A 23,422-nucleotide genomic window follows, 5' to 3' on the forward strand; every position below is an offset into this window, starting at 1 on the left:
ATCATATCTAGCAGAAAACATTAGACAGGATTCCAAGCTTTCTCCAATTCGAATGATGGAAGCTTAATATTAAAAAATACATAATTGAGAGCTGTTTTTTTTTTAAACCATTAAGATGATTGCCGAAATATCTGGTGCATTTTAACTTCTAATTTCCAAGGCATTAGGTTAGAGTACCTAGAGATACACAGGCTTCCTTTTTCTTCATGGTTGATTACCCTGAATAGTAATAGTACATTGTAACTGATAAGCATGGTGTGTAGAGTATAATGAATTATATTATCTTCCTGTCCTTGAAATATATTCCTGTAATGAGTCCTTTTATTGAGGATCATGTGTTTTTAGAGTCATTAACTTAGTTTGTGTATTGTAATACAAGAAGATATGTATTGTGCTTCTCATTATTCCCTCAGTGATAACTAAATATTTTACTGTATTATGACTTGCAGTACATCTAATCTCTTCCAGGCAGCAAGTTTAATGCAGAATCCTCAAGTTCAACAACTGTAAGTATTAACATGGAGTATGAGCAAAAAGATGTGTTAGTGGTGTCTGAGTGGGTTAGCAAAACAAATGCAAATGGCAATGGATTACTAAAATGTGTATTATGTTCTTGCTATTATTGACTTTACAGCTGTATCCTTTGTAACTAGTGCTACCACAGTTTAGTTTCCCCTACAACTCACTAAGGCTACTGCATGATTATTTCGGAATAAGCTATTCGGAAGAAATACTTTGAAATAGATTATTTAAAAATAGCACGTCTACACTACAGGAAAGCCTGGAAATTAGTCTGAGGCAGGCTCCCCTAATGTGGATGTGCTATCTCGATTTAGAGCCCCAAGAAGCACTGGGGTGTAATTACTTTGAATGGCCTGGGGGAGGAGCTATTTCGAAATAGCAGTAGTAGAGCATCCACACTACTGCTATTCCGAAATAGCTAATTCAGCAGAGGTGTTATTCCTCGGAATGAGGTTTACAAATGCCAAAATAAGCTGTCAGTTATTTTGAAATTATTTAGATATACGGGCTAGTTGTGTAGATGCTCACATATTGATTTTGGAATAATGGACAGAATAACGGAATAATAGACGGAATAACGGAATAATAATCCAGCAAAGAACTGCTGGATAATAACAGATAATAACATCACAATACTAATGCTGTGTTTACTGTTCTAGAATGTCGGGGATGATGTCTAATGCCATTGGTGGCCCTGCTGCTGGTGTTGGTGGCCTAACTGATCTGTCAAGCCTCATACATGCGTAAGTGTTGTGAAGATTTACGTATTACCTCATATTTGTAAAAACTGCTCTCAACTTTTGTTTAAAAGAGATAGTGTCAAGCTGAGTTTTGGCCTTTGTATTCCTAATAACCTTAGATTATTAAACATTTTACTTTACATTTTACTCTTCACTATTTTTGTTTAACTTATTTTGTACATTTCATTCATTCAGTTTGAACAAGCAAACTAACAAGTTGATTTCTCTGCCACACCAGCTTCCTCCCATTTAAACGGGAATGGGTTGCTACTTCAAGCAACGTGAATGCAGTATCACATGAGGAGGGAGGTGGTTTCTACAGTAGCTCAGATGCAAACCAGTTAGGGTTTGATAGGCCATCAATCAAATAAAAGCCAGTGTACAACAGAGCACCATGTAATATGCTCATATGCCAAGCACGTAGTTGGACTGTACACATTTAGACATTTCCAAATAGTTTTTAGATGCAGTCCCACAAAGAGTCTGTTTTAATAGTTCACATTATTGGAAACAATAGTGTGAGTAATTTTGGCAAGGACCCCCATTCCTTCCTGCCCAGTGCACATCATATTAAAGGAGTATTGGTAACTACTGCTATCTGAGCAAAATTGTGAAGCTGCAGCTGATCCCTCGAGAGGTTATTCATGGAGTAACGGATTTCTTTCAGTTGTTTTTCCCAGTGATAAACTATTTCATGTGTCTCGCCTGAGGTTAATTTTAGCCAGTTAGCTGAATATAAGCCTAGCAGGTAAATGTAGATCAGTGATTGTTGGGGTGGAGTGAAGTCCAATTATAGAGATTGGGTACTGTGAGCATATTGGAGATAAAATTACTTTGCATTTTGCCTATGGCCTCACTTACATGTGTACAAAATGGGTAGCAGAATACATCTTGGAAACCCCACATCAGATTGTTGCTAGGCTAGAGCAAAAATTGCTTGATGGCATCTCTTAGAAGGAAAGGAGCAGAACCATTCAAGAGCACCTTTACTTACCTATGTTAGTGTCTGCAGGTTAGTCAACTGTCTAAAGACACATGTCCATCTGTCATCACAACAGAATTCAAATAGTCACACCCTGATTATCATTTTAATACTTACCATCCCAGTCATGCTTGCTTTTGCCTTCATTTACATAACATAACTTTCAGCTCTCATAAAACTTGCTGTTTTCTTACGAGGGCTGCATGTCAATTACTTGCCTGTTGATTTACAAAGAAAAAACCAACAACTGTTCAACACAGGGGGCAGCAGTTTGCACAGCAGATACAGCAGCAGAATCCAGAACTCATAGAACAACTGAGAAATCATGTCCGGAGCAGATCTTTCAGTGGCAGCACTGAAGAGCATTCCTGATTTAAAGGAGGCATGTGTTTGTAGAACTGGAAATGTGAATGGTGTATAATCCCAAAATGCATATTGTAGCTAATAGCAAAAGCATCATTGTAACTACTCTGCTTGGACATGAGACAGAAAATCCTTTGTCTGTTCGTGAAACAAGAATAAATCTGTTAAAACAGATCTGTTGCACACAAGTTTAAACATATCATGTATGCGTAGTGAATCCTTTGTAAATTTATAGATATATAAAATAGATTCATTGACTCATTAAAATTCCCAAATATAAGTTACCATGTTTAAGTCTTTCACATTAATGAAAACAATATGTTAATGGATGTTAAAACTTGCCTTTTCTTTTAAGAGAGGCTACTTACTGTGCACCAAGGCTGCAATTTGGAGTGATTTCAAGGGCTGCTGAGAGGGGAAGCGAGTCTAATGCTTTCAAACGTGCTGGCATGCCTGTGTATAAGAATTGTTTTTAAAAAAATACCTTGTAAAAGGCCTGTTGTTCAGTAGCAAAGGGTTGCTTCTTGCCAGATCAGCTATGAAACAGTAGATCTGATTAGCAGTCTGCTCCTTGTGATGAGCCCAAGTGTGTGATGGAGAGTGCAGTGTGGATTTAAAATGTGTCCGAGGATAAGCCCTGTGGCTTCATAGCACTGAATTTTCAGTGCTTGTTGAGAGGCTTCTGGTGTCAGCATCACATGCCTTTCAACTTTACCTGGTGGGTAGTAGAGACTTAGGAGGATTAAGAGTTGAGTGTATAGAGGATGATAAAACTGAGCTAGGAGGAAGATGTACAGAAATCCGAGAACAAGACCAGGACAAGAGAGAAGGAAATAGGAATTTCTACTGGCACGTGTCCCCAAATCATATTAGTAGCTCTGGAGGTCTCCATTATGCCACTAATAGCATAGACATGGAAAGCTGTGCCTCATTCCTGTGTTTATATAGTATACAACCTGAGTTGAAAAATCTTTAATGGTGATTAACTAAACTACACAAGTTATTAGCACTGAAAACTTAGGGAATTGCTTTAGAAAAAAATAAATCAATATGTACCACAGTGCAGCAAATCACTGACTTATGGGAAAAAACACAGTTAAGGATTTTTGAAGTTTAACTATACCATAAATGTGTACATTTTAAATGAGTGATGAATAATGAAAAGGCCATGAAATAGTTTTTCTAGTCTACAGTGTTCCTCTTTCCAGCTCTCCTAAGCTTACCTTTTTGTACCCTCTGGATTTTCTATACTTTTAAAAAAATATTTTTGTGCCCTGTTTCCCTTCAGCTGTTTGTTGATGCCATCTACTACTGCTGGATACACTTAGGCTGTGTCTACACTGGCACGATCTCACGCAAAAGCGGCCACTCTTGTGCAAAAACTTGCTGCCTGTCTACACTGTCCGCGTGTTCTTGCGCAAGTACACTGACGTTCTAATGTATGAAATCAGGGCTTCTTGCGCAAGAACTCGGATGCTCCCGCTCAGGAATAAGCCCTTTTGAGCACCTGTTCTTGTGCAAGAGGCCAGTGTAGACAGGCAACATGAATTTCTTGCGCAAGAAAGCCCTATGGTTAAAATGGCCATCAGAGCTTTCTTGCGCAAGAGAGTGTCTATACTGGCATGGATGCTCTTGCGTAAAAGTACATGCCAGTGTAGATGCTCTCTTTTGGAAGAGTTTTTGCACAAGAACTCTTCCACAAAAGAGTTCTTACGCAAGAAGCTGCCAGTTTAGATGTAGCCTTTGTCTTGGTCTATTTCAGTGTTTCTCAACAATCGGTCCATGCACTGGCACCATTCTCTGAGATCTCCTTGACACAGTTTAGGAAGGCAGCAAGTTGGTCCCTGGTATCAAAAAGGTTGAGACACACTGACCTATACTACAAACTTTTTTCAGTGTAACTACATAGCTCACATCTCTGAGTGAAGTAGCTATATGGACCTAACGTCTCATGTAGACAGCACTATTCTCCCATTAATGTAGGTACTGCCTCTTGGGAAGATTGAGTATCTATGCTGATGGGGGAAGCTCTCTTATTGGCATACAAAGTGTCTTCACTTAGAGCTAATGAGGGGACACTGCCCAGAATGTAAGCTAGGTCAGAATTTGGAACTAAAGCAGGATCCTCTTTTGTGATGGGAAGAGGAAAATGTCCCAATTTTGTCAGGCTGCATATTGCCTGGGGTAAATTTTCAGCTGTGTCCCCAGTGAGATGAGGTGAAAAGTTGTCTTCAAATCCAGACAAGAATCTCAGATTAACATCCATTGCATAGAACACTTTACATTTTATTCATTAAATAACTACTACATCATGAATTAGAATATTAGTTTTTTTGTAAAAATAATGCTATTTAAAATTGCACTACATGCTCATTAATGATTGGAGTTCGTTGGAAGCATTAGGCAACCACATCACTGTTCTAAATTGAATAATTGCTAATCTGTTTTATTGGCCTAACCACATGAAAAGAAGTGCCTAGACTGGCTGTGTAAATTGGGAAGAACTAGCTAATGTATATTGCTTTTTTCAGTTATAGTTCAGGTAATTAATAAACTGCCATGTGGGCAGATTGATTTTACTAAAAAGATTATTGCTTTTATTAAAAAATATTGAAAATTGATTAAGTTCCAAGCAATATACAGGTTGAACCACTCTAATCTGGCACCCACAGGACCTTCCTGGTGTCAAACCAGAGAATTTGCTGGACTATGAAAGGTCAATATTGTCTAGTAGCATTACCAACACTTCCACTGCTTACTGGGCTCTTAGAAGACATTTGGGCTAAATTAGAACTAAATAACAGTACAGCACGCTGGTGGCTATAAACAAACTTTATGGGACCACAGGAAACTTGGCCACAGCCATAAGTGGATATCCGCCTAACTAAAATCATGCCGGACCATGGATGTTTGCTGAACCAGTGTGCGCCAGACTAGATTGGTTCAACCTGTAGTTACATTAAGAATCTACACACATGGAAAAATCAGTTGGCAGATTTTTTATATAAAACGCACTTTAAACTGTCCCTGTACCCATAGTGTATTTTCTACTATATTTCACCCCTTCAGATTTCAGCATCTCCACAGTCGAATTCCAGTCTTTTTTGCACTAAATTTAATTTGATTTTTCTTACCCTTTCCTACTAAAGCCTTTTGTAGCTGAGTTTCTGTAATGATTGTTAACTGTGGCTAAGGGATAGCTCAGTGGTTTGAACATTGGCCTGCTAAACCCAGGGTTGTGAGTTCAATCGTTGAGGGGCCATTTAGGGGTCTGGGGCAAATCTGTCAGGGATGGTACTTGGTCTTGCTGTGAGGGAAGGGACTGGACTTGATGACCTCTCAAGGTCCCTTCTAGTTCCATGAGATGATATATCTCCATATTAACAATTATACAAACAAAGGTTGGCTGTAGGGGTTCAAAAAGCCACTCTTTCTGCATGTGGTTATATGTACATATAGCTACTGAGTATTCTGTATTCTATTAGAGCTAGACATGTCATAAACTGTTCCTAAGTAATCATCACTAATGCTATGAACTGTACTCTTGGAACTGTGCTTATTAGGAGTCATAACTTCCATTTCACAGATTGCACTATTTAGAATGTGAGTCTTATTCCAGCAGCTGGAACAAAAATGCTTGTTTTTACAGTTTTGATTACATTACCTAATGCAGAAACATGCTATAATTGACTGTACAAAACTTGCAGTAGTCTATTATGTTTTGCAGCTGGGACTTCATAGCTTAATAAAGTACAACACTGAAATGCCCATCCAGGAAGTTTTGCTTCGTGCTAAAATGTATTTTGTCACTCTGTAGAGTACACTGTTCACATTGTTTTAATCAGTGATTGAGGAAAGAGCTTGTGTACTGTGAAAAAAAATCATACTGTTAAGTGGTAAATCACAATCTAAAAAATATTGCTTTCATTTTACACCAATTACAGTTTATTGGTGAGCTAAATAAAACTACTTAAAACTTATTTGATTTTGTGTCACTATTGGTGCAGCAGCAAATTCATGTGGTAAGCAGTGGGAAATGGAAAGTATCTTGCAAAATGAACAGCTGACTTGACTCACTTTCTTAAAAGATATGTCCAAAAAACAGGTTGGTGTGGAAATGTATTTTCATCTGATTTCCTTTTCTAAAAAAACACAATTAAAGTTGCACTTCAGCATACAGCACCCAACTTAAGAATTTGCTTTAACTAAAGTGCAATTTTGGGTTTGTATTTCAAGAGAGGGAAGCCCCTCCATTATCAAGATTGCAGCAAGCTCCTCTTAAAGCTATTTCCACCTGCCTATTTCAATCTGGTAATTGCACATTCCTGTTTAAGGCAAAGAAGAATTGTAACTGCAATTTGAGAAAACTTATCACTTCTGAAGAACACCAGTTAATTACCACAGTTTCACAATTTGATTTCTCTAAGGACTTGTTGATGTGGGAAGTTAGACATAAGATTCTAACAAACACATTTATAGTGTTGTAACTTGCCATATGAACACTACTATAGCGCAATGAGAGACTCTGAATACAGGCACATCCTGGCTTGTCATACTGTAACTTGCTGTGTAGACAAGCCCTATCATTTCTGTATCTGATACCTAAGTTACATTTTACAAGATCAATTTAAAGGTATTTAGATTTTAATTTTGGAGGTGGCCGGGGGTTAAGTAGTTTTGGTGGATGACATGAGAGCATGTTACCCTCTATTAACTAAAATTTATGAAGCACATAATAGTATTTAACTGCTGTTGTTTAGCTTTTGCTAAAGTGAGAGATCAATGTTGCTTATATATGGGGGGGAGGGGAAGCTGAGTGAATTTAAGGGTCAAAGGTCCAGACTTGGCTCTCTGTGTTTAGAAGGTATCAGTAATTACAGTGGGGCTAAGACTGGAAGCACAGTCCCAGTATACTGGTTTGGCTGATTGTGTAACAAGATGAAATTCTCATGGTTTTCCATTGTTGATTAAAAATGAATTTTTAAGTTTAGATATTTTGACCCTTCACATTACTCCATCTGTGCCAACCTTTATCAACAGGATTAGTGAAATAAGGAACGATTAGACAGGAAAGTTTGTAAAATTTGAAGAGGTGACTAAGGGGGAATATGATTAGTCTATAAATCATGACTGAAGAAAGTAAATAATTTTATTTGTTATGAATAAATGCTTAATAGGCAACAGGTTTAAAACACACAAAGGAAGCATTTTGTCACACAAAACAGTCAAGCTGTGGAACTGTTTGCCAGAGGATGTTGTGAAGCCAAGCCTAATAGCTATTTTTTAAAAAAAAATCCTAAGTTGAGGATATGACCATCAATAGCTAGTAAGTAGGGCTCTACCAAATTCAGTAAATTTTGGTCAATTTCATGGGCATAGGTGTTTGAAATGTCATGGTATTGTAATTATAGCAGCCCTGATCCAAAAAGGAGTTGTGGAAGGTTTTTTTTTTTTTTTAAAAAGGTTATTGTAGGGGAGGCTGCAATATTGCTACCCTTATTCCTGCACTGCTACCATCAGAGCTGTTCTGTTTATTCCCTCTAAAGCACCTGACATTGGCCACTGTTGGGATACTGGGCTGAGTGGACAACTGCTCTGACCCAATATGGCTACTGCATGTGATTTTAAGTGCCCAGCTTGGCCTGCCTTAAACAAGACGTTATACATGATTAGTGTGCCCTGCAATTTGCATTCTTTCTTCTGAAACTATCCCCTCCCCCACCAGTGCATCCGTATCCTTACTGACTTTCTAACCAACATGTAGAGTGAAGATGTGCAGGAACAGTACAGCCTACATGTTAAATCTTAGAAACTTCTAATAGACATATCAAACTAGGCAAGGTTGCTAGTTGATAAGCCTGGGGAAAATTGTAGAAACCCAGAGAGAAGGTCTTTTCTTTATTTAGGAATAGTCTTGACCCACTTAAGGTAAACCAGAAATTGTCACTCAAGACAAGGCCCTGGGGAAAAATAAGTTTACTGTACAAATACAAGTTTCCAATATCCATTAGGGAAAGAATTCTAATAGTTCATTCTAGTTGTGTATCAAACATAGCAGGTACTGTCAGATTTTTACATATAGATCATGCTATCAAATTTATTGAGCTTAAATGTGAATCACAGTGAGACAGGCTCATTGGTGCCAGCCCCATTGTCAGCATTTCTTAAGACGGAACCATCTCACTATACCCAGTACACAGATTTTATGATATTTATCAATAAACAACAGCAACGGGGGAGGTTTCAAATGAAAGCTGGTGACACATTGGTCATAAGTACTGCAAAAATTTATGTATGTATGGTGTAAGGAATTTTGTACCTACTAAAAATGTAGTAAGATTTGACAAACAGGGCTTCCTGCCAAAGACTGTCCAGTCACCTGATATCCCCATCTGATATCAAGTATTGTAAGGCAAAACACAACAGATGCTACATCTGCATTCCAAGTCTTCATGAGGCTCAGCATACTAAAGATCAAACAGAAGGGCATTTCAAAAGCTTAGTTGGCTAGAACGGGGGGACAAGTAAAACTTATCCATTTATGGAGGAAACCCCTTGAAGAGCAGGGGATATTCATGAAAGTTTGCATTCTGCTTGTGGCTGAAAACCAGCAGCTCTGTCAGACAATCCTTGGGAGAAAAAAAAATCTACTTACATAGGAAAGGTAACACTTAAGTGTCAATTTAGGATTCTCTCTTATATGTATAGCCAGTTGTTTCCACTTACATCCTTGATATCTCTAAAACAAACAATCAAAAGTTTATTACTAAGGCCTCAGTATAAATAAACCTTGGTACTGTAATGTTGTTTTGGGTACACTGTCTCTTTGGAAACCCCTTCCCAGGTAATTTCCAAGAGTATCCAATGATTTGGGTTGGTGTGTGTATCATTATCCTGCACAAAGAGACTGAAGTCTGCGGAGTGTGTGTGAGTTCCAGCAGGCAGTAGATAAAACTGCTGCTTACTAACAGCACATAGTGAAAAAGTGCCTCATCCTAGGATATCAAGGGGGTATAGCAGAGTCATGTGCAGGGAGTCTTGGAAAGGGAGATTGGAGGTGGGTGGTCCCTGCATGCTAGAGTTCAAGTACAAATCCTCAAGGGTAAAAGTCCTATCAGGAGAAGGGTGAAACGTGAGAAATGGATTCTAACCCATCCAAAACCTTGCCCTTTAAAGCAGAGGCAGAGAAGCTTTTTTTGTATCAGGGTCTACTGATCTACAGAAAAAATATCGATTGTGGGCCATTCACAGATCCAGGCCCATGAAGGAATGAGGAGGCGCAGGGTAGGGCCAGAAATTAAGGGTTTAGGTTATAGGAGGGAACTCCAGGCTTGAGCAGGAGGTTGGGTGTAGGAAGGGTTGAGGACTGCAGATGAGGGTGGATGGTGCAGGCTGGGGCCATGGGGTTTGGAGTCCTGAGTTTAGGGATGCAGGGTCTGGGAGGGAGTAAGGGTGTGGAAAAGGATACTGACCTGGAGTAGGTGGTTAGAGGGGGATTCAGATTCTGGCCCAATGGCACTTAACTGAATTGTCTCCCTGTCAGCAGTGTAGTGGAGCAAAAACAGGCTCTATACCTACTATGGCCCCACACCACTCCCAAAAGTGGCTGCCGTCTCAAAGTGGAGGAGCCAGGCAGATCTGTGCGATTCCTGGCCAATGGGAGTTGTAAAGCTGGTGCTAGAAACAGTACATTGAGTTTCCTTGATTGCCTCTGCACCTAGTGACCATAATGACATACTGCGGGCTTCTGACCTGCAGTGCAGAGATTTGCCACAGGCTGGATTAAATTAAGTGGAAGCTCTCCAATCCTGATATTAGAGGCTTAGTCCTTTCAATTTAAAGCAGCTCTGTAATCAATGTTGCAATAGGTTGCCATTTTAAGCTATGAGGAAATGGATAACTTCATTCTTACATGACTACATATTCAATACGATAGTGTAAGAAATATCAACAGTTCCGTTTTCAGACTATGAAGATTTTATTTTCAAATAGATAAAATATGTATAGTTCTCTTTTTAAAAGATTTTAAAACATTCCAAAAATGCTTACAGAACAAACAAATAAATAAACACACTTATACTGATTGCGAATATTTTAAACATGATTTTGCTATTGTTCAGATGTAAAATTTAGGAAGTTGGTCCAAGAAACCCAAGAAAAATTGTTAAAAGATTTTTTTTCAATGTTCTTCTTTTACTTTTGAAGAAATTACACAGACTTGTGCAATATCATCATACTCATATGTTCTCTTCAAAAACGTGTCTGTTAGTCTTAAGCCAGAGACACTCTAATGGGAAAAAGATATGTACAAAGTTTAGTAAGTACAGAAGAATAAATTTTACACTATTGAGATTATAAAATAACCACTATGTATCACATTTTATTTGGTTCAAGTGTGATGACTCTTACTTGTAATCCCTGTACTGAAGACAACAGAGTAAGTGCAAGATGGAGGGATGAACTGGGGTGTAGCTTTCCAAGCTGCCTTCCTGAAACTCCACACCAGTGAATGGAATTAGTATTGCACATTTCCAAAACCAGATCCATAGTTCTTTCACTGCTAGATGAAAGTAAACAATAAAGAATACATCTAATTATTTAACATTCAAGAAAGCCTGGAGAAGTACAATAGCTTGATGTTTCTGTTAGCATGCATTAGAAACTCCTGATATAAATGGTTTATTACTGAAGTTAAGGTGAGCCATTACAAGTCATTAAGTCTCAAAGTTTCTCAGTTACACAATATATTTTCTGCAACTTTGTAAGAATTGTGCAGTGAGGCTACATCTACACTGCTGGTTTTGCCGGCAGTGAGTATGCAAATGAGGTGCAGAGTAGCATATCACTGCCTCATTTGCATAATTTATGCAAGCCTTTTTGTGCAAAGGGTTTTTGCAGGAAAAAAGTAGTGTGGACGTTTCATTTTTGCGCAAAAATCCCTTTTCCCGCCAGATCCTTATGCTCCAAAATAGGAGGTTTACCAATCTGGCGGGAAAAGGGGTTTTTGCTCGAAAAGAAAACGTCCATACTCCCCCGCAAAAACCCTTTGCACAAAAACAGCTTGCATAAGTTATGCAAATGAAGCATGGTGATATGCTAATCCATGCCTCATTTGTATACTCACTGCCAGCAAAGCTGGCAGTGTAGATGTAGCCTGAGACTAACTATGCTGGAATGCCATAATAGCATTTACACGTGGGACAAGAACAAAATGACTACTAAAAAAGGTGAATGCAGAATAATGGCTTCCCTTTAGTTCCTGGCCTGAGTTACTGCTTAGAATTACATAATTTAAATAATGGTACTAATACAATCCTATTATAGCATGACTACTACTCGTTATGTCAAGTGGCTACTTGATATTCAAGTTTTGGATACATTTGATTAAAACATCTGAACAATGCTTCTGGAAAGTTGCAGAGTAAGTGACAATTCAAGTTGTCTTTATGAATTGTCTTTATTCTTCAGGAAAGTAGTTGGTGAAGTAGTTTAACTTAGTGTTTATATTTATGCTAATAATGTAAGTTGTTTTGTAACTTAACTCTTATATCCGTATAAAATTGCAGTTACAGACCTCCATCACAGAATTCTGGCACCATTCCAGTAGTGTCACCAGCACGCTTTGGTGGAATTTTAACTTTATGATCACTTTACTATAAACATTATTTCAAACAACAAAGAGTAGCAATGTGGTGTGTGCGCACGCACACACACACACACACACACACACACACAAAACTGATTTTAGTAGCAGGTGTTAAAGAAACCAAACTTCTCCTATCAATCAAAAAAGCTCAAAAACCAATTGATATTACCTGCAATTTGTTATTTTACATGTAATGTCAAAAGGCTCTTCCAGATTCACAGTATCTGGTATTGTCTCCAAAGAAAGTCTTACGTCACCATAACCTGGGGCCTGCAGAGGTATAAGAACAGTTAGCTTTTCAAATGATTGTTAAAGCTCAAGTATTACACTGAGTTTTCATTTAATCTAATTAACAAGTTTAGACTAAGGTCATGTTTACATTTACAGGGGCATAGCTGTATCCATACAACTGTGCTGCTGTAGGATTGCTAATGTGGCCAAGTTAGGGTGACTAGTGAGAGCTCTCACATCAACAATCAAACCAGCTCAATAAGTGGTGGTAGTTATGCCTGTGGAAGAACATCTCCCACTGACATAGCACTTGCATAAAAGTGCTGATGCTGGAAAAAAAACATGTCACTCCAGGTAGTGATGCAAGTGACTAGTTGACTATCCAATAAGCTAGTTGCTTATCAACTAGTCGCTCCCCCCCCCCCCCCCCACTTTCTGCCTTTATCAGAAAGAGGCAGCAAGGGGCAGGGGAAAAGAGGAGGGAGTGCTGGGGGGAGCTCCTTTGAAACGTACAAGAGCCCCAGCTGGGGCTCTTGTGCATTTCAAAGACTGAAACACCGCATGGAGTCCACGGCCAGCGGAGGCTCTTGTATATTTCAAAGTGGAAGCGCTGCATGGAGCCCAAAGTCAGCGAAGGATTTCCCGCTGGCCCCAGCCTCCATGTGGTGTTTCAATCTCTGCTACATTTCAAAGGGGGAATGCCATGTGGCACTTCTGCCTTTGAAATGTAGCAACAGTTGGGCAGGCTCTTGCTACATTTCAACATGCCAGCACCCTTATCGACTAATCAAATAGTCGATGGAAATTCCATCAACTTTTTGATTAATTTTAACATCGCTAGCTCCAGGAATGTTTTTTCCACACATCTGGACAATCATTTTCCCAACGTAAATGCTAATGTAGATGTGGCCTAAGAAATCTAAAAAAAAAAATTATTTTCATTTTTCTTTCTAAGTTAGGATGGGTGAAAACTATTAGGGAAAAAAAAAAACCATCTTAAGTATACACTCTTTATAATTAAGTTTTCCAATTTCTTAATTTAAGTTTTGAACGTGAACATACGATTTTGGAAAGGAGTCATTTTACTTTGAGACTGAATATCTTTGTTGTGCTCAAAAGCAAGTAAGGGAGAGTGAGCAATGGAAATATACACTTCCCCACGCTATCCCATTAACACAGTTGATCCAGCTAGGCTGGCATTTGATGTTGATACTTGTTCATTACCATTTGGATTGAGACCCAAGACATTTTAGCATAGCTCACTGACTACACATCATATGGCAGAGGCTTTGGTTACTACCTGTTTGGTCTGAATTCAAGCCAGAAAACTGGAAATAAAGAACTCTATGCTCTATTTCCAAAAGCCTTAACTATCCATTCCTACCTCCTTTTCTCCTCCCTCTCCCAAAGCTCAGAGATGAAGCACTTAAATAAATTGGACTGTGTAGCACAGTCCTGTTTTTTGTTTCAGCTGCACCAGATTAACACGGCTACATTTCTACCACTATTTTAAATAAATTGGTAGGTTTATTCTAAGTTTTCCCATATGAAATGTAACTTTTCATATGGCATCCTTCATACAGTACCACAGAACATTTTACCGATAAATAATGAAAAAAGAATGATTCACAGAGCAGGGAATGCCTACTTCCTGGAAGGCTGAAAGGCCTACGTAACGAAAAGAAGGAGAATTCATTTAAAAAGTGCAGATGTGCAAGGAAAGCTAGTCTTGAACAAAGTAGCACTCAAGCAGCTGTGTTTTGGCTCTTTAAAGAGTTAAGGGAGAATTCCAAATCAATGAAGCAGCTGTGAAAAAGGGCAATCTCTAACTTACATGATTTGAGGGGAAGAGGTGTAAAAGGCAAAAGAGAGGAAAGAAGGATGAAATGATTCATCAAATGTTTTCATTTGGGTTAGGAGATAGGAATCTAGTGAAGGTGAGGAAGGAAAGAATCTGATCCTATTTCATAAAATAGGCAGCTTGGCCATAGAACTGTGTCATAAATCAAGGAGGAGGTAGTGTGTCCTATTGGCTAGAGCAGAATCAGACGGCAAAGCTGGAGTTGTAGTCAGGTGATAAGCCAACAGTCAGAGCCAGGAGTTAGGAATGTAAAGTTTATAGGTAAGCAGAGTCAAGGGACGGAGTTAAACAGGTTAGAGATAGAGGAAGGGTTAGATAGGAAGGGTTAGATAGCAATCAGGTCTGATGCAGCTGTGGGTTTGGAACGCATTAAGCAGTCACTATACTGCTGTTTTTAAAAGCTTACATGATCATCCTTTGGTTCTCCTGACCAAGTAGAGAGCGCAGTCACTTAGTGAGGATATATTGGGTTCACTCAGACATTCCAGAATGAGAACAGGCCACAAGTAAAGGCTTAGGATACAAGATAATGGAAGGGAAGATTTCCCTTTCAGAAATTAAAGTACCATTAAGTACGTGAATTCAGTTAGTCACCAGTTTTCTGCTTGAGGTACTTTTGTATTCTGTAAAGCCACACAGAAATTGGAACATCATTCACCATCCAGAGAAGGGCAATGTAAGTACCGTGACAGAGAGCAAAGCCAAACTGTTCTACAACAGGGCACCAAGAAGAGAAAACACTAGCCTTTCTAGAACCTTATTTGGAAAATCATATGTCTAAGTAAGACTATTTAGCAAGCAAGAAAGGTTAAATAAATATTTACAGAAGGGGATTAAAAACAGTGGCTAAGAATTAAGGTGAAAACCAGCAGATATTGATAGAAATCTTGGACCCACTGGAGTCAATGGCAAAACTCTCATTAAGTGATGACAGGAGTAAGAAAGAATAAAATTAGGTTAGAAGGAGAAAACTAATGATTGAAGAGGAATCTAGCAAAGTAGTAGTTTGATGGGACAAAAGGTCAAAGGAGAGAAGCGTGGGAGTCAGGTTCTAACGAGAGAGAAAAATGAGACATTTGGGAGCCAAGCAGCATGTACATTTGAAATAGCTAAGTGCAGAAAACGCCTCACAGCTATCATTAGAAAGAGGGGTACTGTGAACCACCGGCTTACAATGATGAAATAGAAGCAAGTCAGTCTCCAAAATGTCAAGATTTATTAAATAGTCAGCTTTGGTTTCCATATGCTCACTGAAGAGCAAAGTGAGCAGTACCACTGGATTTTCAAGTACAAGCAGCTGGAGTTAAGATACTGTAGGTAATCTGATTAGCAAAGTAAGTCTCCAATGAGGCAGGAGAGAAAAATAAAAGAATCCTGACTTTAGGTGGGTAAAGTCTGTTTTATGGGAAAAGAGTCTGTCTTAAAGAGAAATTAGCAACAAGGTAGGCTAAGAGTGGGGAGAGTTTGTTGACTAACACAAGAAGATATAGCAGACAAGCTAGAGTTTCATCAGTATACCCATGACATTCTAGTGATGAGACATATCAACATCTATGAAATACTGGCACACAGTTATTAGACAAAAAGAGCGTACAGATGGGACAATTTCCAGCTGGATGGAGGGGGGAAGAAATGCTTGATGTAACTGTACATTGAGGTTACAATGAAAAGAACAAACAAACAAAACAAACAAAACAAAACAAAACAAAAATTCAGTGTGAATTTCTAAGTGACTCAAAAAGGTAATGCTATATTTCAGGTCTGTCCCCCATTGATTCCGTATCAGATGTATTTGGTTTACAATGAGGCAAGTTAGGTGAGGTAACCTTCTATTGCAGTGGTTTAAAAAATTTTTTACCTCATGACCCAGCTGAAGAAAATTATTCATGCTTGCAACCCAATATAGTTTGACTAAAGTGTGGACTTCAGAGTGGGGTTGAGGATGAGAGCTTTGGAAAGGGGGCAGAGCTAGGGAAGAAGGGGCTTACCTTGATTGGCTCCTGGTCAGCAGTGCTGCTGGGATGTTAAAGCAGGCTTCCTGCTTCTCCTGACACCGCAGACCATGCTGCACCTCGGAAGTGGCTAGCAGCAGGTTCTGAGCCAATTGGAGTGCAGAGCTAGAACTCAGGGCAGGGGCAATGTGCGGAGCCCTGTGCCCTCCTCTCCCCTCCCCCCCCAACCTAGGAGCTGGGCCTGTTGCCAGCCACTTCAGGGGTGCAGCACACTCTGTGGTGCCAGGATATGCAGGTAGCCTGCCTTAGCACCCCCACTGATCACCCTGCAGCAATGAGACCCAGTGCCTGACATTCTATGACCTAGTATTGGGTCGCTACCCATATTTTGCAAACCCCTCTTCTATTGGACCATCTTTTGGTGACGGAAGGTACAAGCTTTTAAGTTTAAGAACTCTGTGGGCCTCAAAAGCTTGCATTGTCGAGTAACAGAAGATATTACCTCACCTACCTTGTCTCGTTCATATCTTGAGGCCAGCATAGCTACAGCACCACTGCAAACAATTGGTCACAAAGAGACTTTTTTTCCTGACACCTAGTTCTGCAAAGTGCAGCCTATGATGCAAGTTGGTATGTAGGTAAGGAAGAACCCACCACCTTCAATAATGTGCTACTGCAAGCCAAATATAACTCTTTGTGTTGCCTAGTAAACACACAGTGAGGTGGCACAGCTGGCTGATTGGTCCTGTAATAAGAACTTGTAAGCAACTGTTGATGAACCACCAGATGGAAAAGAATCCACTCCTTTTTGAAGTGTTGGCTGCAATGGCCAAGAAGAGTAAAATATAAAAACTATTTTTATTAAAATTGTTGATTATTTTCTGCTTAAGGAAACAGACGAGTCCAATGCACACACCGAGTAGATCTGAGAGATAAGAGGAGCCATATTTAAAGACAAGAACTATTCTTAAATACATTGGCAAATTCCAATCAAGGGACTAATTTTTCTTCACTCTCTGGTACTTTGGTAAATTAAATGCTTTGTTCTTGCAATTCTAACTTCATGATCTGTTAAGTTGTGTGGTTCGATGTATCAAAAATGGGCATGTTTTATACTATTGATATACAAGTAAAACATCAAGTGAAAGGAATTTTGCCTCTTCTATACCAACAGGTCAGAAAACCTAGTATTATTATTTAGTTTCTCTATTTCAGGGAACATGATTTTTTCACACTTCACAGAGCAATTCTTCCCTGAAAATGTATATGAGAGTTTTCCAAAAATGTGTGTGAAGTATAAACACACAAGTTGAATTCAGAATAAGTTCAGTTAGTGTGCAAGCACTTGAACTCTTTTCTTTCATGGTTTAAGTCTTCAGTTCATCACTCAGTCATTTTGAAAATGAATTTTATGATTGTAAAAGACCTACCATTCTCTGAAGCTGGCTGGTCTGCAACCTTCCCCGTTCTCCTAAGTTCGTCTTCCATACAATATCTAGTTTTCCAATTACTGTTACACCTTTAATCACTCCAGCTTTCTCTGCAAATTCCTGCTTGGGTTTTAAGCAATATAAATACTGACGAGTATCCATAGGTTGTAAATATGTCCTTGAACCAAATGTGGAGACACTAGAAAAACGAACACTGTTTAGAATTCTTGAGTAATAAATCAATAAAATCCTCTTTGCTTTGTGTGTGGTTTCTTATTCAAAATTGAAACCTTACAGAAAACTGTTCTTACAGAAACATGGAAAATAAACCAAGCTGAGATAGTAATCATGCCAAACATGGCAACACAAAGCATACAGAGAATTCAGAATCAAAGAACTGAAAATATATGAAATATAACCACCATGAAGAATATATTTACATGTAGGGAACAATACTGTTCTGGAATGTTTTGCTAAAATTATAACTCATATTGTCCATTAGTTTTTGGTATATATTATAGTCTTCTGATGACACTTTTCTTTTTTCAACAGGGTAATCTAGATTAGACGGTTTGTACACAAACTTTGAAAAACGAGAGCACTATGAAAATTTTAAATATAATTTTAGACCAGCATATTAAAACTTCGGCTTAATTTTAAATTCCAACAGAGAGCCATAATACAGCTCCATTTCTTACATGTATCAAATCAAGTAAGAGATACAATTTGTACTATACTCAAGTCTGGGTTTAGGGTGGGTGGGAGAGGGAGAGAGGTAAATATGATTTGTGACAACCTAACATGCAAAAATATAAACATCTGTATTTCATCCAATAATATTTGTCTTAATCTGAGAAAGGTGTTCTACCTACAGGAATGGAGCAGACCTCAAAACCTTAAAGGATGCTCATCAGAATTGGTGAGATTTGAATAAAGAACATTAAGGAGGCCTGCTTAGTCTTTAAATCTGTTTAAAATTAATATAAACAGAGAAAAGTGGAATGTGGATAAATTTTCTAATCATCAGTAGTATTTCTAGTAGGAATGTAATAGTGTAGTCGATTAACTGATAAGCAAAAGCTTATAGGTTAATGCTATAGACTACGTGCACTTCCCCCCTCCGCCCCGCTAGGACATTTTTTAGCAGACTGGCCAGCAGCCTGTCTCAGTCCTGGCTTGCAATGGGTCTAGGATCCAACCCCGGCGTGGGTCTGCATTTAAAGTGTTATTAAGAAGTGGACGGGCAGGCAGCCCAGTTCAGTTCTGGCTCACACTGAATCCAGGACCTCAGTCCCACCCCCCAACAGGGGCTGCTGTCACCCCTGTATCAGAGGTAGCAGCACAGGGTGACAGGCATCCAGACCGTGAAGGGAGCTGATTTTTAAATTGGCTCTCTTCATGGATCAGCTCCCACCTGGCACCCCACGCTGCCCAGCACGGAGTGGAAGGGGGCTCCTTGGGAGTAGGGCTGGAGTGCACTGGCTGCCAGCTCCACCCTCCAGGGACTATAGACTAGTTGAGTAACCAATAAGAATTTGTGCAGTTACTCGACTATTCAGTTAACCGATATTTAACATCTCTAATTTCTAGAAAAAACATTTATGTTAAAAATAGTTGAAATGAGGCTTCCTATACTCCCATTTAAGGAAAAAAACGTACACTGTAGTGTACATATAAGCAATTCTAAGGTCTGTTGAAAGAGACTTCATAGTGAAAGGGAGAAGGATAAGAAGTCTATTTTGGTAGACTGGATTCACTCATTAGAACCATCTAACCAAGTTCTTATATGTTCTAAGGTGCATTAAATACAATGCACAAATCTGATAACTTTATAGAGCTAAGAACCTAGCAGTTCAATTCTCTAGTCTAGGGCAACATAATATACTCTAATATTAGAAAATTCAAGAGCAAATTAAGCTAACCATCAGCCAGTAGCACTGAATAATTGAACTAATTAACACTACAAAAGCTTCCTGAGGTGTTTTTCCAAAGCTTCCTGAGGTGTTACTGGAACTTGTTCCACCAGAAACTTCTTCTGTTTGGAAGCTAGCAGAACAGGTATTTTACCCAAGACAGAGCTGCAGTGGAAAAAAAACCCTGAACAGGTCATCTGAAGAAGTGGGTTTTGCCCACAAAAGCTCATGATACTATATATTTTTTTATTATTCTCTAAGGCAGGAGTCCGCAACCTTTTCAAACCAAAGAACCAAATTACAGGCAGTCCCCAGGTTACGCGGATCTGACTTATGTCGGATCCGTACTTACGAACGGGGCTTTTCTCGCCCCGGAGGATGCGGGCGGCGGGACCGCCCAGACGCGCCACGGTCCCGCCGCCCACGTCCTCTGGGGCGAGAAAAGCTGCTCCGCGTCTCCTTGGTCTGCTGCGGAGGGGGATGGGGGTCCAGCAGACCAGGGAGATGCGGAGCAAAGCCGCGGAGGACGCGGGCGGCGGGACAGCGGTGCATCTCGGTCCCACCGCCCGCGTCTCCCTGGTCTGCTGGGAGGGGGCGGGGGGCGCGCAGCTAGTGCAGCCCCCCGCCCCCAGCAGACCAGGCTCCTCGGCGCTACTGGACCTACCCGGCAGCGCCCCAGCTGCTCTGTCCCAGGCGTCCAGATTCAGCTGCCGTTGAAACTGATCAGCAGCTGATTCCAGGAAGTCTGGGGCAGAGAAACTCTGCCTCAGGATTCCTGTAGTCAGCCGCTGGTCAGTTTCAGCAGCGGCTGAATCTGGATGCCAGTTCTGACTTAAGTACGAATTCAACTTAAGAACAAACCTACAGTCCCTATCTTGTACGTAACCCGGGGACTGCCTGTATATCAAAATTCAGAACAAGTGGTCAACGAAGAGCTGTATAAGAATGCTCATTTGCATGACAAAAATATACAACTTAATATTATTGATAATTGGCATGATGATTAATAATAGCATAAATGAAATATTGTACTCACAGACTTTATTTAATGGGACTGCTACTGCTGCATCTTTTCACACATTATTTTGAAGTTCACATTATAATTTGTCAAATCCAGCTTCATGCACGCATCTGTCAATCTTATGGCAAGAAGCTTGGAATGTGGGGGTGCAGGAGTCTGGGAATGTGGGGGTTTTAGGAACTCATGGAAGGCTATTGAGGTATATGATGGGCTCAGGGTTCGTGTGTGGGGAGGAGAGGTGCAGGAGTGTTATGGTAGGAGACTAGAGATGTGTGAGGTGCAGGAGTTTGCGGATGTGCATATGAGAGGCTCAGGGCAGGGGGTTCAGGTATATGATGGGCTCAGGGTTGGGGTGCAGGAGTGTTATGATACTGTGGCCAGATGGGGGCTGGGTCCCACTTGGTGACTTGTTGTCCAGGCTTCATTTTTAAATAAAGGAAAATATTATATCCAACACAAAAGGTTTCAACACCATCTTTATATATGGCATGGATGGGGAACCTTTTTAGGGTCAGAGTTTGGGTGAAAGAGGCAGTTGTGACCCAAGGGACAGGATTGGGGTGCAGATGTAACCTAGGGCAAGGGATTACAGTGCAGGGGTTTGTGAAGTGACCTAGTGCAGAGGTTTACATTGTGACCCAAGGCAAGAGGGGATTGTGATCTCGGGCAGAGGATTGGGATACAGTATGTGGGAGGGGGTATAGACTCAGGAGGGGGCAGAGGGTTTGGGTTATGTTGGGTAGGGGAGTAGGAGTGGGGGGGACAGATTGGGATGCCAGATGCAGGGTCTGGCCAGGACACTTATCAGTAATACTTCAGGCCAGTAGCCCAGCATGTTTCTGGGGAGCCTGCCCCCTGCCTCCCCACAAGCTGCATGGCCATGTTCTTAGTGACTAAGAGCCTGAGGGGAGGAGGGATTGGTGCTTTGCGCACTGCCTATTTTAGAAACAGGTAGCTTCCATTGGCCAGAAGCGGCCAACAGGATTGTGCTAGGGACTGGAGCCGTCATAAGGCACCACTCCCCCCTCCCTGCTCACAATTTGTGAAAAACAAATGCCCCACAGCCACTTTTCTGCTCAGTGTGCAGGAGCAGGTCAAGCAGGAGAGACTGCCTGGGGGTTCCCTGCTGCGTCCACAGACAGATTGTTTTGCCTAGGCCTGCTGTAGCGCCAGCACTTCATGCTGCTAGTGAAGAAACATGTTATTCCCTTACTACAACTTCAGTACCGGGCAAATTAGTCGAAACAATAGCAAAGAATAAAATTGTGAAGCATATAGAAGAACATAATTTGTTGGACAAGAGTCAACATGGTTTCTGTAAAGGGAAATCCTGTCTTACTAATCTGTTAGAGTTCTTTGAAGGGGTTCACAAACATGCAGACAAGGGGGATCCAGTAGATATAGTATACTTGGATTTTCAGAAAGCCTTTGACAAGGTCCCTCACCAAAGGCTCTTGTGTAAATTACATGGCCATGGAATAAGTGGGAATGTCCTTTCTTGGATTGAGAACTGGTTAAAAGACAGGAAACAAAGGGTAGGAATAAATGGTAAATTTTCCGATTGGAGAGGGGTAACTAGTGGTGTACCCCAAGAGTCAGTCCTGGGACCAATCCTTTTCAACTTATTCATAAATGATCTGGAGAAAGGGGTAAGCAGTGAGGTAGTAAAGTTTACAGAGGATACAAAACTGTTTAGGATAGTCAAGACAGAAGCAGACTGTGAGGGACTCCAAGAAGATCTCACCAAACTAAGAGACTGGGCAACAAAATGGCAAATGAAATTTAAGGTGGATAAGTGTAAAGTAATGCACATCGGGGAAAAATAACACCAACTATAGGTACAGTATGATGGGGGCTAATTTGGCTACGACAAATCAGGAAAGAGATCTTGGAGTTATCATGGACAGTTCTCTGATAACTTCCACACAGTGTGCAGCGGTGGTCAAAAAGGCAAATAGGATGCTAGGAATTATTAAAAAAGCGATAGAAAATAAGACCCAGAATATCTTACTGCCCCTGTATAAAACTATGGTATGCCCACATCTCGAATACTGTGTACAGATGTGGTCTCCTCACCTCAAAAAAGATATTTTGGCCTTGGAAAGGGTTCAGAAAAGGGCAACTAAAATGATTAGGGGTTTGGAACGAGTCCCATATGAGGAGAGGTTAAAGAGACTGAGACTTTTCAGTTTAGAAAAGAGGAGACTGAGCAGGGATATGATAGAGGTCTATAAAATCATGAGTGGTGTGGAGAGGGCCGATAAAGAAAAGTTATTTATTAGTTCCCTAAATAGAAGAACTAGAGGACACCAAATGAAATTAATAGGTAGCAGGTTTAAAACTAATAAAAGAAAGTTCTTCTTCACACAGCATGTAGTCAACCTGTGGAACTCCTTGCCAGAGGAGGCTGCGAAGGCTAGGACTATAATAGAATTTAAAGAGAAGCTAGATAATTTCATGGAGGTTAGGTCCATAAAAGGCTATTAGCCAGGGGATAAAATGGTGTCCTTGGCCTCTGTTTGTCAGAGGCTGGAGAGGGATGGCAGGAGACAAATTGCTTGATCATTGTCTTCGGTCTACCCTCTCTGGGGCACTTGGTGCTGGCCACTAACGGTAGACAGGATACTGGGCTAGATGGACCTTTAGTCTGACCCAGTACGGCCGTTCTTATGTACAAGAGCAAACAATATGAAAAGAAATTTGGCTTGAAAGGGCACATTTTTGTTTGATGTACCAAATTACTTTCCCAGCAGTGGGCACG

At 40.3% G+C, this 23,422-nt stretch overlaps 2 protein-coding genes across 12 annotated transcripts in view; one reads left to right on the forward strand and one right to left on the reverse strand.

Moving 5' to 3' along the window:
* Nucleotides 1-23,422, forward strand: part of SGTB (small glutamine rich tetratricopeptide repeat co-chaperone beta) — an 89,904-nt gene that overhangs the window by 37,802 nt on the left and 28,680 nt on the right. For 5 of the 7 annotated variants that reach the window (XR_012904885.1, XM_014570421.3, XM_014570420.3 and 2 more), the window contains exons 9-10: nucleotides 469-506; nucleotides 1,182-1,265. Coding sequence is in view for 6 of the 7 variants with exons in the window: in XM_014570421.3 (XP_014425907.1) it covers nucleotides 469-506; nucleotides 1,182-1,265 (122 nt within the window). In the remaining variant the exon portion in view is untranslated. Of the gene's footprint in view, nucleotides 1-468; nucleotides 507-1,181; nucleotides 1,266-2,504; nucleotides 2,807-18,601; nucleotides 18,647-23,422 lie in introns of those variants that run through there. The other 2 variants (XM_014570422.3, XM_006117006.4) reach the window with 2 other exon arrangements.
* The window catches only part of TRAPPC13 (trafficking protein particle complex subunit 13), a 43,693-nt gene continuing 30,837 nt past the window's right edge, over nucleotides 10,567-23,422 (reverse strand). For 3 of the 5 annotated variants that reach the window (XM_006117014.4, XM_006117012.4, XM_075932388.1), the window contains 4 exons: nucleotides 17,728-17,926; nucleotides 12,423-12,523; nucleotides 11,017-11,167; nucleotides 10,567-10,894 (listed from right to left, as the gene is read on the reverse strand). In XM_006117014.4, the coding sequence (XP_006117076.2) occupies nucleotides 10,787-10,894; nucleotides 11,017-11,167; nucleotides 12,423-12,523; nucleotides 17,728-17,926 (559 nt within the window). In that variant the 3' untranslated portion in view covers nucleotides 10,567-10,786. The remainder of the gene's footprint in view (nucleotides 10,895-11,016; nucleotides 11,168-12,422; nucleotides 12,524-17,727; nucleotides 17,927-23,422) is intronic. The other 2 variants (XM_006117015.4, XM_006117013.4) reach the window with 1 other exon arrangement.

The sequence above is a fragment of the Pelodiscus sinensis genome, chromosome 6, assembly GCF_049634645.1.
Source record: "Pelodiscus sinensis isolate JC-2024 chromosome 6, ASM4963464v1, whole genome shotgun sequence".
Classification (NCBI taxonomy): Eukaryota; Metazoa; Chordata; order Testudines; family Trionychidae; genus Pelodiscus; species Pelodiscus sinensis.